Raw genomic sequence first — 16,238 nt, 5'->3', positions numbered from 1 at the left:
TGTTACATTGTATTTAGGAACTTTCGGGTTGTTGAACACGTATCAATAATTACGGATTTCTGTAGTTGTATATATACATTTGGATGTAGCTGTATTGCGTTGATGTACTGGTGGATATTGTGTGGTATGACTCCTGTAGTTGATAGTGTTATCGGTATAATGTCAACTTTATCCTGATGCCACATGTCCTTGACTTCCTCAGCCAGTTGGATGTATTTTTCAATTTTTTCTCCTGTTTTCTTTTGTATATTTGTTGTATTGGGTATGGATATTTCGATTAGTTGTGTTAATTTCTTCTTTTTATTGGTGAATATGATGTCAGGTTTGTTACGTGGTGTTGTTTTATCTGTTATAATGGTTCTGTTCCAGTATAATTTGTATTCGTCATTCTCCAGTACTTTTTGTGGTGCATACTTGTATGTGGGAACGTGTTGTTTTATTAGTTTATGTTTTATGGCAAGTTGTTGATGTATTATTTTTGCTACATTGTCATGTCTTCTGGGGCATTCTATATTTGCTAGTATTGTACATCCACTTGTGATGTGATCTACTGTTTCTATTTGTTGTTTGCGAAGTCTGCATTTATCTGTTGTGGTATTGGGACCTTTAATAATATGCTTGCTGTAATATCTGGTTTTTATTGTTTGATCCTGTATTGCAATCATGAATCCTTCCGTCTCACTGTATATATTGCCTTTTCTTAGCCATGTGTTGAATGCGTCTTGATCGATGTGTGGCTGTGTTAGATGATAGGGGTGCTTGCCATGTAGTGTTTTCTTTTTCCAATTTACTTTCTTCGTATCTGTTGATGTTATGTGATCTAAAGGGTTGTAGAAGTGGTTATGAAATTGCAGTGGTGTAGCCGATGTACTTATATGAGTGATTGCTTTGTGTATTTTGCTAGTTTCTGCTCGTTCTATAAAACATTTTGTTAAATTGTCTACTTGTCCATAATGTAGGTTTTTTTATGTTGATAAATCCCCTTCCTCCTTCCTTTCTGCTTAATGTGAATCTTTCAGTTGCTGAATGTATGTGATGTATTCTATATTTGTGGCATTGTGAACGTGTAAGTGTATTGAGTGCTTCTAGGTCTGTGTTACTCCATTTCACTACTACAAATGAGTAGGTCAATATTGGTATAGCATAAGTATTTATAGCTTTTGTCTTGTTTCTTGCTGTCAATTCTGTTTTCAGTATTTTTGTTAGTCTTTGTCTATATTTTTCTTTTAGTTCTTCTTTAATATTTGTATTATCTATTCCTATTTTTTGTCTGTATCCTAGATATTTATAGGCATCTGTTTTTTCCATTGCTTCTATGGAGTCACTGTGGTTATTCAATATGTAATCATCTTGTTTAGTGTGTTTTCCCTTGACTATGCTATTTTTCTTACATTTGTCTGTTCCAAAAGCCATATTTATATCATTGCTGAATACTTCTGTTATCTTTAGTAATTGGCTGAGTTGTTGATTGGTTGCTGCCAGTAGTTTTAGATCATCCATGTATAGCAAATGTGTGATTTTGTGTTGGTATGTTCCAGTAATATTATATCCATAATTTGTATTATTTAGCATGTTGGATAGTGGGTTCAGAGCAAGGCAGAACCAGAAAGGACTTAATGAGTCTCCTTGGTATATTCCACGCTTAATCTGTATTGGCTGTGATGTGATATTATTAGAGTTAGTTTGGATATTAAGTGTGGTTTTCCAGTTTTTCATAACTATGTTTAGGAACTGTATCAATTTAGGATCTACTTTGTATATTTCCAATATCTGCAGTAACCATGAGTGGGGTACACTATCAAAAGCTTTTTGGTAATCAATGTATGCATAGTGTAGTGACCTTTGTTTAGTTTTAGCTTGATATGTCACCTCTGTATCTATTATCAGTTGCTCTTTACATCCTCGTGCTCCTTTGCAGCAGCCTTTTTGTTCTTCATTTATAATTTTGTTCTGTGTTGTATGTGTCAATTTCTGTGTAATGACTGAAGTTAATATTTTTATTTTATTATTATTATTATTATTATTATTATTATTATGTACACCAGTAAATGCAAGGAACCTTCACTTGCGACCATACACAAAGGGAGGTGGGCGCACTTCAAACAGTTCTGTGATGCTCAATGAAATCTGACACACAGGATTGGCAGACTGTCCCTACCACATGTGAAGCTGAAGAGATTCCTTGCCTATAAATCCCTACATTTTTTGAACGGAGTGTAGACTCGGGACAAGTCATGCGAATGTCAAACCAGTGACTATCTCCAATGCAGAACTTTGGATTTCTACAGCTTTCCTCCCTGCAATTAGGCCTGGTAGCACTACGCCTCTCATAGGACTTTAATCTTTTTGTGGAGTCCCACTGCACCACCTATACTCTCTTAACAGTTGCTGCACATTTACTTAACTTCAGTGTTTGTTCCTTGGTATTTCCTTTCTCTGAAGGTTCCTTTGATAGCATAGTTCAACATGTGTCCCCCCACCATAGAACACTTGGCCATCTCAGTTTTCAGCACTAACTTCACAGTAGTTAAAACGTGATTACCACTTGCACTACCTAAAGGTGACATGCAAACTGACTGGTTACAACAGACTGCATCTATTACAACTTCAACGTTAGCAACTGGCCTTGCACATCCATACAAAAATTTCCTTCTAAACAAGCAACAAAACTGAAATACTGTGAAATTTACAGAACATGTCAGCAATAGCTCAAAATAAAGTCAGTGCTGAATGGCAGAGAACACTGTCTCATGCTAAAAATATTGCTCTTCTGTCTACTTTCCTGAAACTACTTAAGCCACGGGAAACAAATTTGTTAGGCAAACATTTACTGTTATTATGTGGTAAATTTATTTTGTTCCAAGACAACTCTGGCTATTTTGCATGTCATAGTTGCTTATTAGTATAACTGGTGAAAAATGATATTCATAACCCCTAAAACAATGTTTGTACATATGGTTTGAAATTCCAACTTACCAGTATTATTTGAGAAACAAGAAGTTTCCACATTCTTTCCTTTCAAAATACGTAAACACGTTCACAAACAGAAATACAATCTTACATGACACTCAAAGAAGATTTTACCCTAATTAAAATTAAGTGTAAATAATGACATGACAAACTTGTTTGCCCTTTTTGTGAACTACACTGGAGTGTTGCAAAATGCTCCAAACCCAAATCACTGTCAATTGTCTAACGAGTGACGATTTATAATATTCTTCTCGGGTATGCAGCCGGATCAAAACGTTTTCATGAGACAATATTTCCGCGGTCCAACTGGCCGCCATCTTCAGGTGAGAGTGCTGGTGCACGATCTCGCCGGAACTGACTTGCTGGCGCAAGCTGCGGCCCCTATATAGGCCGCAGAAGACCTACAACGCGTGCACGAGAAGGTGCCGTAACTGTCCTCTAGCTTATGTCATTTCAGATGGAGAAAGCTTGACACAAGAATTTGACCATCTTAAGGTTGCGTTCAAGCAGAATGGCTATACAGATAAACAGATCCGTCGTGCTTTCCAGTTTGGACCTTCGCCTGAACCACCAGAAGGTACCTGCAAATCGGTGGCTTTTCTGCCTTTTGCTGGGAGCATTTCCTTGAAGATAGGAAGAATTCTGGAAAGATACCATATCAAAAGTATTTTTCGTCCGCCAGCCAAGATTAGAGCGCTCCTTGGCTCTGTAAAGGATGACTTGGGTTTGAGGAAGCCCGGTGTGTACAAGATCCCTTGCCACTGTGGGAAGGCTTATATTGGGCAGACAATCCACACCATTCAGGACCGATGTGTTGAGCATCAGCGGCACACACGGCTGCTTCAAGCTGAGAAATCTGCAGTGGCGGAGCACTGTCTCACCAAGGGACACAGAATGCTCTATGACAAAGACACAAATGGTTGCCCCTGCATCTCGCTATTGGGACTGTGTTTCAAAAGAATCCATAGAGATTCGTTTATCTGACAATCTTATTAATAGAGACAAGGGCTATCTTTTAAGTAAGACTTGGGACCCGGTGTTATCTGACATTAAAAAACAACGGTCTGTGTTTCGATCGTCGGAATAAAATTTTTTTTTTTAATTTTTGACAGCGATATCTCGATTTCGCCTATTTCCACCACTGGCGGCGCGGTATGTTTACCGCGCTAGAGGGCAGTTACGGCACCTTCTCGCGCACGCGTTGTGGGTCTTCTGCGGCCTATATAGGGGCCGCAGCTTGCGCTAGCAAGTCAGTTCCAGCGAGATCGTGCACCAGCACTCTCAACTGAAGATGGCGGCCAGTTGGACCGCGGAAATATTGTGTCATGAAGACGTTATGATCCGGCTGCATACCCGAGAAGAATATTATCATTTATTATGCCGGGAAAGCCTTCAGAGTGACGATTTAACTAAAGATATCAGGAACCAGAAGCCAACTTCCATTAGTAAGGTAAGTGGTTTAACTTGTTTCAATCATAACTGTGATGAAAACCAGGCATAACTCATCAATAGCTACATCGTCTTTCAGAGATAGTGTGAGTATATGAATTAAGCTGTCAGTTGAGACAGTGTCCAGTTTACTTTCCAAGTAATTTAATCACTGACATATCTTCAAGTTCAATATATTAACTGTGCCCACATCTTAAAACAACAGTAAAAGCTTTAATTCCATGTTCTTTGAACATTTTGTCCTGGGCACTTGCATTAGTCATTAGTAACATTTATATTTTCTGTGATGTATTTGGGTTGTGTTGTGTTGTGTTGTGTTGGTCCGACATTCTCTGCAATGTCAGTTCACTTTTCGGTGTTGGTCGAAATTCAAGTACAAATACTCTGTGATGAGCACTTTACTCTAGAGGTAAGGCAACTGTGTGAGAAGCTATATGCCTATTGTTACTGGACTTAAGCGAACACTAAATTTAGCTGTTATGAACATAGCAAATACTTCGTAATCTGTTTAGAGGAGAAAAGAAGGGGGGAAAAGGTGTATTTTGCATCCTTGTCAGTGGCTAGTCAAGTGGTCTTGAGAACAAGGGCTCCCCAGGAAGCAGTCAGAGCTGTGCACAAAACAGGTAAGCAAGTGGTTTGTTACTCTAATAAAAGAAAGAATGTATCATTTGGCTTTTACTGAATGACAACTGCTCAATTTCTGCTTGTACTGGATGGTTACAATTAAAATGTAGCAACTCACAGAGGCCCATTGTGGGCTGTAATTATTGTATGGCAGCAAAACTTGGTATATATGCCAAAGCATTAATGTGCAACTGATTTACGCTGGGAAAAAAGTTAGTCCCAATTTTGGTCACCAGGTGCAAGTCTGGCACTGTACACAGTTTGTATGACAGTACGAAGTCCATGCCATCATTTTACACACCATAAATGAGTTAAAAATATAGCTATTGAGAAGAGAGACTGTGCACTGTTAGTGATACTGTTAAGTGAATGGCAGCAATTACAGTAATGCACTGATAGAGTATTGCTGACTAATGTTAATAAATAGTTTAAACAAACAATCCTGTTGGAAGAACATACGCAACTGAGCATTATATCAGAGGTTGAAAATACTGCTTCAGTTGTAAATTTCTTTTATAAAAAGAAATTTATAACAGAAATTTACAGCTGAAGCGGTATTTCCAACTTCTGAAATAGTTTAAAGAACGTGGTAATGAAATTTGAATACCCAGGTGAGCTTCATGAGGCACCTAGAAGAGGAAGGCACCCTATCCTGGTGGAAGTTATTGACGAGGTTGTGTTTCTGTAACTGACTGTGCAGCATGTGACCTGAGGAGTACTAGTGATTGCACTGTGTCACGAGAATTGTCCATCCTATGGTCAATAGTACAGACAGGTTTATGATCTATCTTACACTGGTACCTGTACAAGATCCAGACAGTGCAGCAACTGAAATCCCATGAGCTGCAGCAACATTCTGAACTTCCTGTTTGCTTTCTGGTACAGGCTGACGTTAATTACATGCGGCCAAGCAACATTTTATGGACTGACGAAGCACATTTTACACAACAGGCTGCAATAAGTACACAGAAGTGCCAAATTTGTGGTACTGTTAAACTGCTTGTTGTGCACAAAGAGCCACTGCACTTGCAGTATGTGACTGTAGTGTGGATTCATAAGCACCTTTATTCTTGGTCCATTCTTCCTTGAGATAATACACCCAGAGCGCCTGTCAGGTGTACCGTGACATCTGCACATTATCAAGACCTTACTGTACAGAATATGATTACTGCTTTGGAAAAGTGGAACTGTGTGGAAGCCACCATTTTCATGAAAGATAGGGCAACACCTCTTGTCAATTGAACAGTGAAAAATCTGCTTAATATAACCTTCCACAAATGTGAGGTTATCCGGTTGCATGGTTGCAAGGTCACCTGATCTGCATTTTCGTGACCTTTCACTCCAGGTAAGTAAAAAAGAATGCATTTACCAGGGAACATTCAATCTCTACCTGATCTGAAGGAAAGTATACAGGAACACATTGCTCAGATTCTACCAGAACTGTTGCGAGCAACTGTTGATTACAAACAATGGAAACTCCATGTAGGAATATTAACAATGCAGGAAATGACAGATTGCTACTTACTGCAAAGAAGACATGTTAAGTTGCAGACAGACACAATTAAAAGTAACTTATACAAAACTTCCAGCCACAGCCTTCATCAGCAAAAGAGAAACACACCATGCATCCTGGCCCGACATGCTGGAGTTGGCAGTTGTGGCATGAGACGCGTTTGCTTATATGTATGAATGGTGTGTGTTTCTCTTTTGCTGATGAAGGCTGTGGCCAAAATTTTTATGTAATTGTCTTAATTGTGACTGTCTGCAACTTAACAAGTCTTCTGTACAATAAGTAGCGATCTGTCTTTTGCTACATTGTTGGACTGTTGATTATGTTGTTTTAAGAATAGAGCATCTCATTGACCTCTCTGGTGCTCATACTGAACAAACTGGGTAAGTGGCAGTTAATAATAATATTTAAAAAAATCAACATTATGCCTTTGTCATTTGTTTGACCTATCCTGCCCACATCCTGTTCCTAATCCATTACATATGGAAACATTTCCATACATCTTTCTTGCATTAACATCACCAATTTGCACCTGGTGGATAAAATTGGAGCCAATTTTTTTCCAGCCTAAATCAGTTCAGCATTAACACATTAGAATATCTACCATGTTCCACTGGCATATAATAATTACAGCCCTTAATGGAGCTATGTGGATAGCTGCACTTTAATTATAACCACCCATTAGCTGGCAACATGGCTGAGATAGAGTTGCATTGGTAATGAGGGCACATGGGAAGAACCAACAATGAAGGGTGTGACTGTTAGTGCAACACTGTCAGTGATTGCAACCAAATATGAAGAAACCACAAAGTGTTGCTGGCTTTTTTAAAAACATAACAGTAAACCTAAAATGTAAAAATTTGGACGGTCTAATATAGCAACAGTAACCGTACATTAGGGCAGTAAAAAAAGCCAGTCAAGTGTCGCAATATGTACACAGCTGTGCCTGCATTGAGTAGAAATGAAATTTCCGTACCTCAAAGGAGGCTTTGAACACAACAGTGCTTTACTAGGCCTGGTTCTATGGGAGACTATACCTCACCCTGCCCCCTGAAAGAGAAATGACTGGCCAAGTGAGTTGTAGGAGTAGGTGTTGATGGGGAGGCAACAGGTCTGTTTAATGCAGTATCGATTTTCATGGTGCTTGGTTTTGCCACTACATTTTGCTATAAGTGAAATCATAACTGCCACAAATATATGTAATCAAGCACTTCCTTAAGTAGCAGTCTTGACTCCTTATCTGAAATGTTTTATACTGCAAAAATAACTGCCAACCTAGATCCTGTCAGCAACCTTATTTGGCAAGAGTACCAAATTTTGCTTACATACTCCCCTTTCTTTCCTCTGCAATTCAGTAGTCCACGTATGAGGAGTAAGAATTGTTTTGCACAGAGAAAAACAACTTTAATGTCTGCAGTGAAGGAAAAACAAGAACAAGTCTCAAAAATACCTGTTAAATTGGTCCTCTGCAGTCGTCAACTTCAATCTCAATTCCACCACAGTGTTTTCAAGCTCAGCAAGTTTACATTTATCAGTCTTATTTTTTGTTTCTGCTTCAAGTTTCTTAACTGACAATTTCAGAAACTTTATTTCTTGTTCTGCTTTTGCCAACTCTTTGTCAGCCAAAATCTTACACTGCTGGAGGTCATTCTTCTCTTGGCTAAGGCAATCAATTTCATGCTGCTTGTCATTCAAAATATTTTGCATATCTTGAATTGTCAGTTGCAGTTTCTCAAGCTCTTGAGATTTTTCTTCGAGTAGTAACTTGTTTGTTGAAAGCTCTGACAGTGAACCTGAAATTTCATCTTTAAGCTGCTGAATTTGAGACATCAGCTGTGACTTAGTATTTTCTGCTTCAAGTAACTTTTTTTCTGCAGCTTCAAACTTTTCTGGACTGTATCTTTCTTTAAATTCATCCAACTCTGATTTCAGCTCTCTAATTGCCTCATCTTTTGAAGCAACTTCACACTGAAGTCTGACTATATTACTCTCAGCTTCTTCTATTTCCTTTTCTTTGATAATCTTTATATTTTCGAGATTAGATATTTGCTTCAAATGTTCTTCACTGCATTTTTTCAGTGTTGATAAATTTACTGTGATTTCGTCTCTCTCCAGTTTTAATTTATTAAGTTCAGTCTCACACTGGCTTTGTTTTAGTAAGGCACAGTTCAATTGAAGAGTTATGTCCATTATTTCATTACCACTAACTTCCACATTTCTTTTAAGATCCATGTTTTGCACTGACAAATTATCTACACAAGCTTGAATATCTGCATTTAATGTTGTTAAATCAACTATATGCTGTGCTGATTTCTGAGAAAAGTCTCTGTTTACTTCAAGTTCCTGCATAAGCTGACCAATCTGTTTCTGAGCACATTCTTTGTGGTGGTCCAATTTCTCAGCAATAACATCAATCTCTGCTTCTGACCGCTTCAGTGCATCCTCTAGCTCGGATATGCGTTCTTCGTAGGACTTTGCCTGTAGCTCCAAAGAACTTTGAGTTTGTAAGAGTTCTTTTTCACTTGCCTGCAATCGTATCTGGAGTTCTTGAATGTTTGCATCTTGCTCTTGTGATGCAGTTTCTAATTGTACAACATATTCATTTACTTGATGCAATTTTTCTGTAAACATAGAAAGTTGACCAGCAAATGAATCTACGTCATGTCTCATACTCTGCATATTCTGAGTTTTCAGTACTGATTTACATTTTAAAGTATCTATTTTCTCAAGCAGCTCATTTCGGATTTGTTCTATCTGCCTCAGATTTTCTTTTTCAATCTTTTGTAATTCTTCCTCTTGTGTGATCAGTTTCTCCTTGTAGCCTGCCACTTCTGCAATTAATTCTTCTTTTTCTGCTTCAAGCTGGTCCCTTGTCGCAGTCAGTTGCTCCACATCTTTCTCACTTTCTAAAAGACGAACACCTAGAGCCTGCAAGCTGTCTCTAAGATTTCTATTGCCAACTTCAAATTTACGATTCTGATCCTCGGATGCTTCTAAGGAGCATTTCAGAGTTGCCATCGATTCTTTACACAGGTTGTGCTCCACACTTACAAAATCCAATTTGTCTTTCAGTTCTGCTATTGTTACCTGCTGCTCAACATTTGAAACTCTAAGTTCATCTCGTGTGGCTGTAATCTGACCTATTTCATCCTGTAACACAGCTAAAGCAGCAGATATTCTATTGAGTTCTTCAGTTTTCAAGGCTAACTTGTCCTCAGTATCAACTTTTTCTTTTTTTAACAGCAAAACTGATTCCTCTAAATCAGAAATTGTTTTTTCTGAGTCTCTCTTCATACCTTCTATCTTCAAGTCCATATAATTCTCCAGCTCCTTGACTTTATTGCTATGCAGTTGCAAAATGTGCTTTATCAATGTTTCATACTTTAAACTTATTTCTTTTAGTTTGAGTGCACATTCCTCAGAAAATCTATTTATATACGAAAATGTATCGTCTAAGTTCTGAAACTGCTCTAATAACATCTTAAAATCTTTATCATGTTTCAGTTTCATGTCAGCATACTCTGCTTTCTGGATTTCACACTCTGCAATCAACTCTGAGACTTCCATTTCCTTGGCACTCAGCACAGCTTCCAAACTAGTTTTTGCCATCTTATATTCTGTGCAATCTGTCTCCAAGTTCCTAAGCTGTTCCTCAAGAGCAAGCTTTTCTACAGAATGCCTGCTTTCTATCTGTTCTATCTGTTTTTCAAGCTTTTCAATATTTTTGCTATATTCACACAGCAATGCAGCCTTTTCTATGTTATGCTCACTGACCATTTTATCACGTTCTGCTTTGCAGTCCTCAAACTCAACTTCCAATGATGAAAGTTCACCCTGTAACATAAGTATCATCTGCTGTTTTTGTGCAACCTTTGATGATAAGTCAGAATTTATAGCTTTCTCTTCCAACACTTGAGATTCCCAGTCACGTTGCAATTTTTCTGAACCCTGTTTAAGATCATTGAAAGTTTCATTAAGTCTCCTGTGGGATTCTTCCAGCATCCTGTACTCTTTATCATATGAATTCTTGAGTTCCTCATATTTTATCTTTTCGGCTTGCAATGTTTCTTTCATCAGTTCAAGCTCATTATTCAAAACGCAACATTTATCTTGACTTATCTGTAGGGACAATTTATTTTTGGATAACTCTTCAGTTATTTCATTTTGAATACTGCTTAAATTCTTTTTGTCAATTTCCAATTGAGAAATTGCAACCTCTAATGACAGACACCTACTTCTACATTCTTTCAATTCTCTTGACAATTCCTCAGTTTTTTCACTGGTAAATGATCTGTCCATGCTATCAAATCGCAATCTCCTTTTGCCATCACAGTTGAAGCAGCCATCATCTGACTGTGTGTCAATGTCTTCTGTATCTGTTGCACTGTCCTTTTTACCAGCATGCTGCAATCCAGTGGTTTGGGACCTGGATCTCTGGGAATTCTCTCTTAGTTTCCTTGGTGGTTGTGGCTGAAAATAAAGAATTCAGTTTAGAATAAATGCCTGCACTAAAATACCAGCTGTGATTTATTTCATGTCCAAACACAAATCTTTCAATATTGGTCTGAACAATACGAATAAAATATAGTAACAGTGAAAGCTTGAAGCAGAAATAATATGTGATATGTACATTGATGATCAGCTGAGTCTGTCTATAGAGTCTTAATGTATTAGTATTGTATGGTGTGATCCAAGTGAGACAGATGATTTCCATCATATTTCTCATTATAATATTTCTGACATAGTCTTATTGATAAATTACCAACAATATTCCCACAAGATGTTAATAAACTGTACCATCAGTAATTCTACTCACAGACCATTGCTTTAAATTGACTGCATTGCAAAGGTTGGGTGTTGAAATACGTGACACTTCTTGCATAATGGATAACTTCAAATTTGGAAGATTAGGCAAGAATTCTGTGAACAGACATATTTCTTAAAGTTTAGTGCAGCGAACCCTCATCAAGGCATTACGATACTCTGAGTGCCCCATTGCTTCTTGGGGAAGAGAGAAAACAGACAGTAGCTCAAACTTATAGCAGGGAACACTATTGTTTGTTCTGACGTGCAGTCAGAAATCTGCTCAATGAATACAATCCATTCTTATAAAGTATATTTCACACAGAGTATGAAGATATTGGCAAAAAATGAAGAAATAAAAAGCATCCAACCCAGACATTGGCAAAAAATGAAGAAGAAAAAGCATCCAATCACAGTATTGAGGTAGACCAGAGGAACATATATTACTCTGGAGCATGAATCTCCAGCACTAAAAAGTTTAAGGATTTACTGACCTAACCAAACATAAATGATAAATTTATTGAAACTCTCAATTTAAAACTCTTGTTTCGTGTACAAATGCAAGGCTCCATGAAATCCTATAATGCTCAAATCATCCACAAATTAAGTAGCAAGCACAAAGACAGCAATATTCAACAGAAACTATAAAGTTCAACGGAAGGGGTAGTTCCATGAACACAAGGTAAAAAAAATATTAATTTGCAATTAATAATTATATTATAAATTGTATTTGAACACCACATACATTGTTTGTTTTGTATGCGACAACAAACCAAAGTCTGCACAAAAATTTGAGTTCACTGAGACAAGCTGTTGAGAAAATATGTTAACTGAGACAAGTGCTCATTTCGATTAATAAGGTAGGTGTACTTTCGAAATCTTTAAAATTTCCCGATTGGTTGTGCGATTAGCTGATGTTATTTATAAAGAAACTTTTCTCTAGAATCACCACAAGACCAGCACAGCCAAGATGTTTTACAATGTCATTGAGATTATCTAAATGATAACGCTTCCATCATATAAAGGAAATAAAATTCAAATGGTGAAAGCATTACCATTTAGATTCCATTTTACTGTGACTCCATATAATATGAAAATCCTCTTCATGGATTTGCCACTGGATCACATTGTGCAAATACCACAATATTTCCTTGGAGCAACTGTCCAACATCTTCAGGTGGTTCAAGCTTGCTGGTGGCTAGGTACGACTGATGGTATTTGCACGTTGATGCCTCGTTTCTAGAACATGCGCAAGAAGAATTCACAGGTGCAGAAATCGTGAATGTGCAATGATTTGCAAATAGATAGTGCCATACTTAAATGTCCTCTGCCGGAAATCACAAAGCGGCTCTCCTATGCGTGCACTGTACGCTGGGTTTACTAACAGTGTGGCCAGACGTTACTAGTCTTGATTTAATAGCAGCCAATGCAGGGTTCCAGGCTGTGGTCAGTTGAGATCCTGCATCCCTGTTGACGAGATTATCGGCTGTATGCATATGTATTGCTTCCTTAATAACGCAATCCCAGAAAGATGATGCCGGGGATAAAACTTCTGCTTTTTCATAAATCATGTGATGTCCTGTACTCAGACTGTGTTCTGAAATTGTTGACTTTCCCAGTTGACAAAGGCGTGTATGACGCTGATGTCATTGCTGTGTTCTTTTACTGTGCGACATGTCTGGCCTATATATGCTGCCCCACAGTGACAAGGAATCTTGTACACACCTCATTTCCTCAGGCCAAGATCATACTTGACCAAACCCAACAGGTTTCTCAGTTTTTCAGATGGTCAAAAAATCCACTTAATGCCATATCTTCCGAGGACTCTTCCGGTTCTTGATGACATGGCACCGAAATATGGCAAAAAGACCAACGTGGTGGGCACAAGATTCCTTGTCAATGTGGGGAAGCATATACAGGCCAGACATTCTGGACAGTACAAGAACACTGCAATGACATCAGCCTGGAACCCTGCATTGGCTGCTATTAAATCACGACGTGAAAAATCAAGATTTTTCAATGACAGACCCATCATTGGTCTAGTATGATTTCTTACTGAGAAACGTCTGGCTGCACTGTCAATATACACAGCGTCAAATGCACGCACAGGAGGGACGAGAGACGCTCTGCGATTTTCGGCAGAGGGCATCTATCTGCAAATCATTGCACATGCGTGATTTTTGCACCTGTGCATTCTTCACACACGTGTTCTAGGAATAGGGCATCAACGTGCAGATACCGTCATTCATACCTAGCCACCAGCAAGGTTGAACCACCTGAAGATGTCTGACAGTTTCAGGAAATATTTGCACAAAGTGATCCGGCAGCAAACCCGAGACTATTTACAACATATCCGCCGGGAAAGCTTGAAAAGCCACAATATGAAAATTGTTGAGATTAGTTTTCAATTCGATTTAAATCAGATTGTGGAACATTTTGTCAATGATTTTGGGTGGTTTGACACCTCCAGGAAAGGGCTAAAATATAAGAAGCACTTGTTTCAGATTGCTTCTCACTAACAACTGAAGCTCACCTGCAATTTCTGACCTAATTGTTACCAATATGTTAGTGCTGGTAGTGCACTGGTGTTTTGATCCTAGCCAATGTTTTAATAACCAACTGCTTGCTTTGAATTTCCTTTTATCAGAGCAAGTAACATAAAAGTGTGAAACTAGAGATTCAGCTGTTTCTATATTTGTAGACTTGCTCACCCTGCTACAATGGTTCTTGTGTCCATCTTGTTTACCTTTGCTTAACGTGGTAAAAGATAGCTAACAGGATGAAAGATTAGAGTTATCATCTCATCGACAATTTTATCATTAGGGATGTAGCAAAACCACATACTGGAAAATGACGTGAGAAGGAAATTGGTTGTGTCCTTTTCAAAGTAACCATTTAAAGATTCTGAAGTAATTTCAGGAAACCATATAAATAAGTTGCTGAAATTTCTTGATATTATTTCATTTATAGTGACTTAAACATTATGTGATGAGAGTTTTGCAAAAGTAATATGTCAGAAAAATGCAGTGTGTAGTTACAGAAAGAAATAAACTTTTTATATTTCAATACAATTTAACAACACAGTATAAGAAATTTATTAACAAATGATTCAGAGTCAATAACCAATGCAAGATTGTTCAATATTTTAAGTCTTGATGACAAATACCTTTCAACAAACAGTTACACACAGTTGAAGTATGAAGTTTTAGTGAAGGAGAATATAACAGCATTTGTTTTCTAAGTATTATACATTGTAGCATGTTCTACTACTCTCAGAACACACTGAAAATCAGCAGATTCATAATGAGTATAAGTAGAGCACAACTATTTAGAAAATTATTACTCCATCTTTCTCAACATTAAAAACCTGTATCTAAACAATAAATAATCCAAATAAAAATAAAAATTTGTTGCAGAATTGTTATAAAATTCAAATTGTGTCTGGTTACTGCTGTATTTTATTAACATTCTATGTCACATAACAGCCTCCATTTTCCTTGAGTATCATTATTTGACGAAGTAGCAAAGAGTGGAATATTCCACTTTGTAACTGCCTTTAAGTTTCATTTGATCACCAGTGAAGCAGATTACACCAATTACATCATACTGCTCACAGGCACCAAATCTTCACCATGTCAATTTTTATGACAGTTTACTGCTGTTCTTCTGCAATAACTATTAACAGCACTCTAGAAGGGCACCAAATTTCCTATCCTAACGGGGCATACTAACCTCTACAATTTCCCAGACTTCCATATACTACTACAATACATATGCCACTTCTTTCTCCTGCAATATCTTCACATATTGGCCCTGCCCTCACGACTGTCGCAATATTTACTGAACATCTAAAATATGTGTAGTCCTAGGTCGTAACACTGTGTGTACACAACCATTCACAAAAGAAAACCAAGACAAAAAAATCCTGACTTTTCATATCTGTGTACAAGAAATCAATGCAAGACAAAATTCTATTCCGCAAGCAATGGTGAAAGAAAAATTCAAAAAAATGGTTCAAATGGCTCTGAGCACTATGGGACTTAACTTCTCAGGTCATCAGTCCCCTAGAACTTAGAACTACTCAAATCTAACTAACCTAAGGACATCACACACATACATGCCCGAGGCAGGATTCGAACCTGCGACCGCAGCAACACGCAGGTCCAGACTGTAGCGCCTAGAACTGCTCGGCCACTCTGGCCAGCAAGCAAAATTCCTTTGGGCTTTTGGGTGCCAGGGCAACTCAACATTTCTAAGTCTTCACATCAATTGCATCCATAGGGTGCGGCCTCATGCCATTACTATCTATCTCTCACAGATACACTGATGAGCCAAAACGTTATGATTCCTGCCCACAATGAGACTGAATGCTGCCTGATGACACTGCAGGTACATGGCATGGTAAGGAAAGCATGTAAGAGGAGAACATACAGAGAATCATTCTACTAGTGACATGGTCTGCAAAGATGGAAATCTACTGGCATAAGCAATTCACATATGGCAAAATCAAAAATCATAAACTCTAGGATGGAATGACAACAATATTGCGAAAAGATAAGAATTTTTGCAGCCAAAATTGCATGTTGAAATATTTTTATTTCCTCAATGACCACTTCTGACAGAGCCTAGCCGATATCTTCAGATCATCTGGAAATAATATTACTGTTGGTTCCAGAAGATCTGAAGATGACAGACTGCTTTTTACAGTCACTGAGGAAGCAAAGATGTTTCAACATGCAATTCTGGCTTCAAAAATCATATGACTTATTTCCAGAAGACCCAAAGATGACAGCTAGTCTGTCAAAACCAGTCATTGAGGAAACAAAAATATTTAACATGTGAACCTTAATGCAAAAATTCTTATTTATCATCGAATATCACA

General features: G+C 37.8%; 1 protein-coding gene across 1 annotated transcript in view; it reads right to left on the bottom strand.

The window, feature by feature from the left end:
* LOC126174886 (hyaluronan mediated motility receptor-like) overlaps positions 1-16,238 on the bottom strand; it is a 130,380-nt gene that overhangs the window by 39,557 nt on the left and 74,585 nt on the right. The window contains exon 3 of the mRNA XM_049921309.1: positions 8,004-11,023. Coding sequence (XP_049777266.1) covers positions 8,004-11,023 — 3,020 coding nt within the window. The remainder of the gene's footprint in view (positions 1-8,003; positions 11,024-16,238) is intronic.

The sequence above is a fragment of the Schistocerca cancellata genome, chromosome 3 (genome assembly GCF_023864275.1).
Source record: "Schistocerca cancellata isolate TAMUIC-IGC-003103 chromosome 3, iqSchCanc2.1, whole genome shotgun sequence".
Taxonomy (NCBI): domain Eukaryota; kingdom Metazoa; phylum Arthropoda; class Insecta; order Orthoptera; family Acrididae; genus Schistocerca; species Schistocerca cancellata.
Note: the sequence above shows the minus strand (reverse complement) of the source record. Positions and strands in the feature narration are given on the sequence as shown.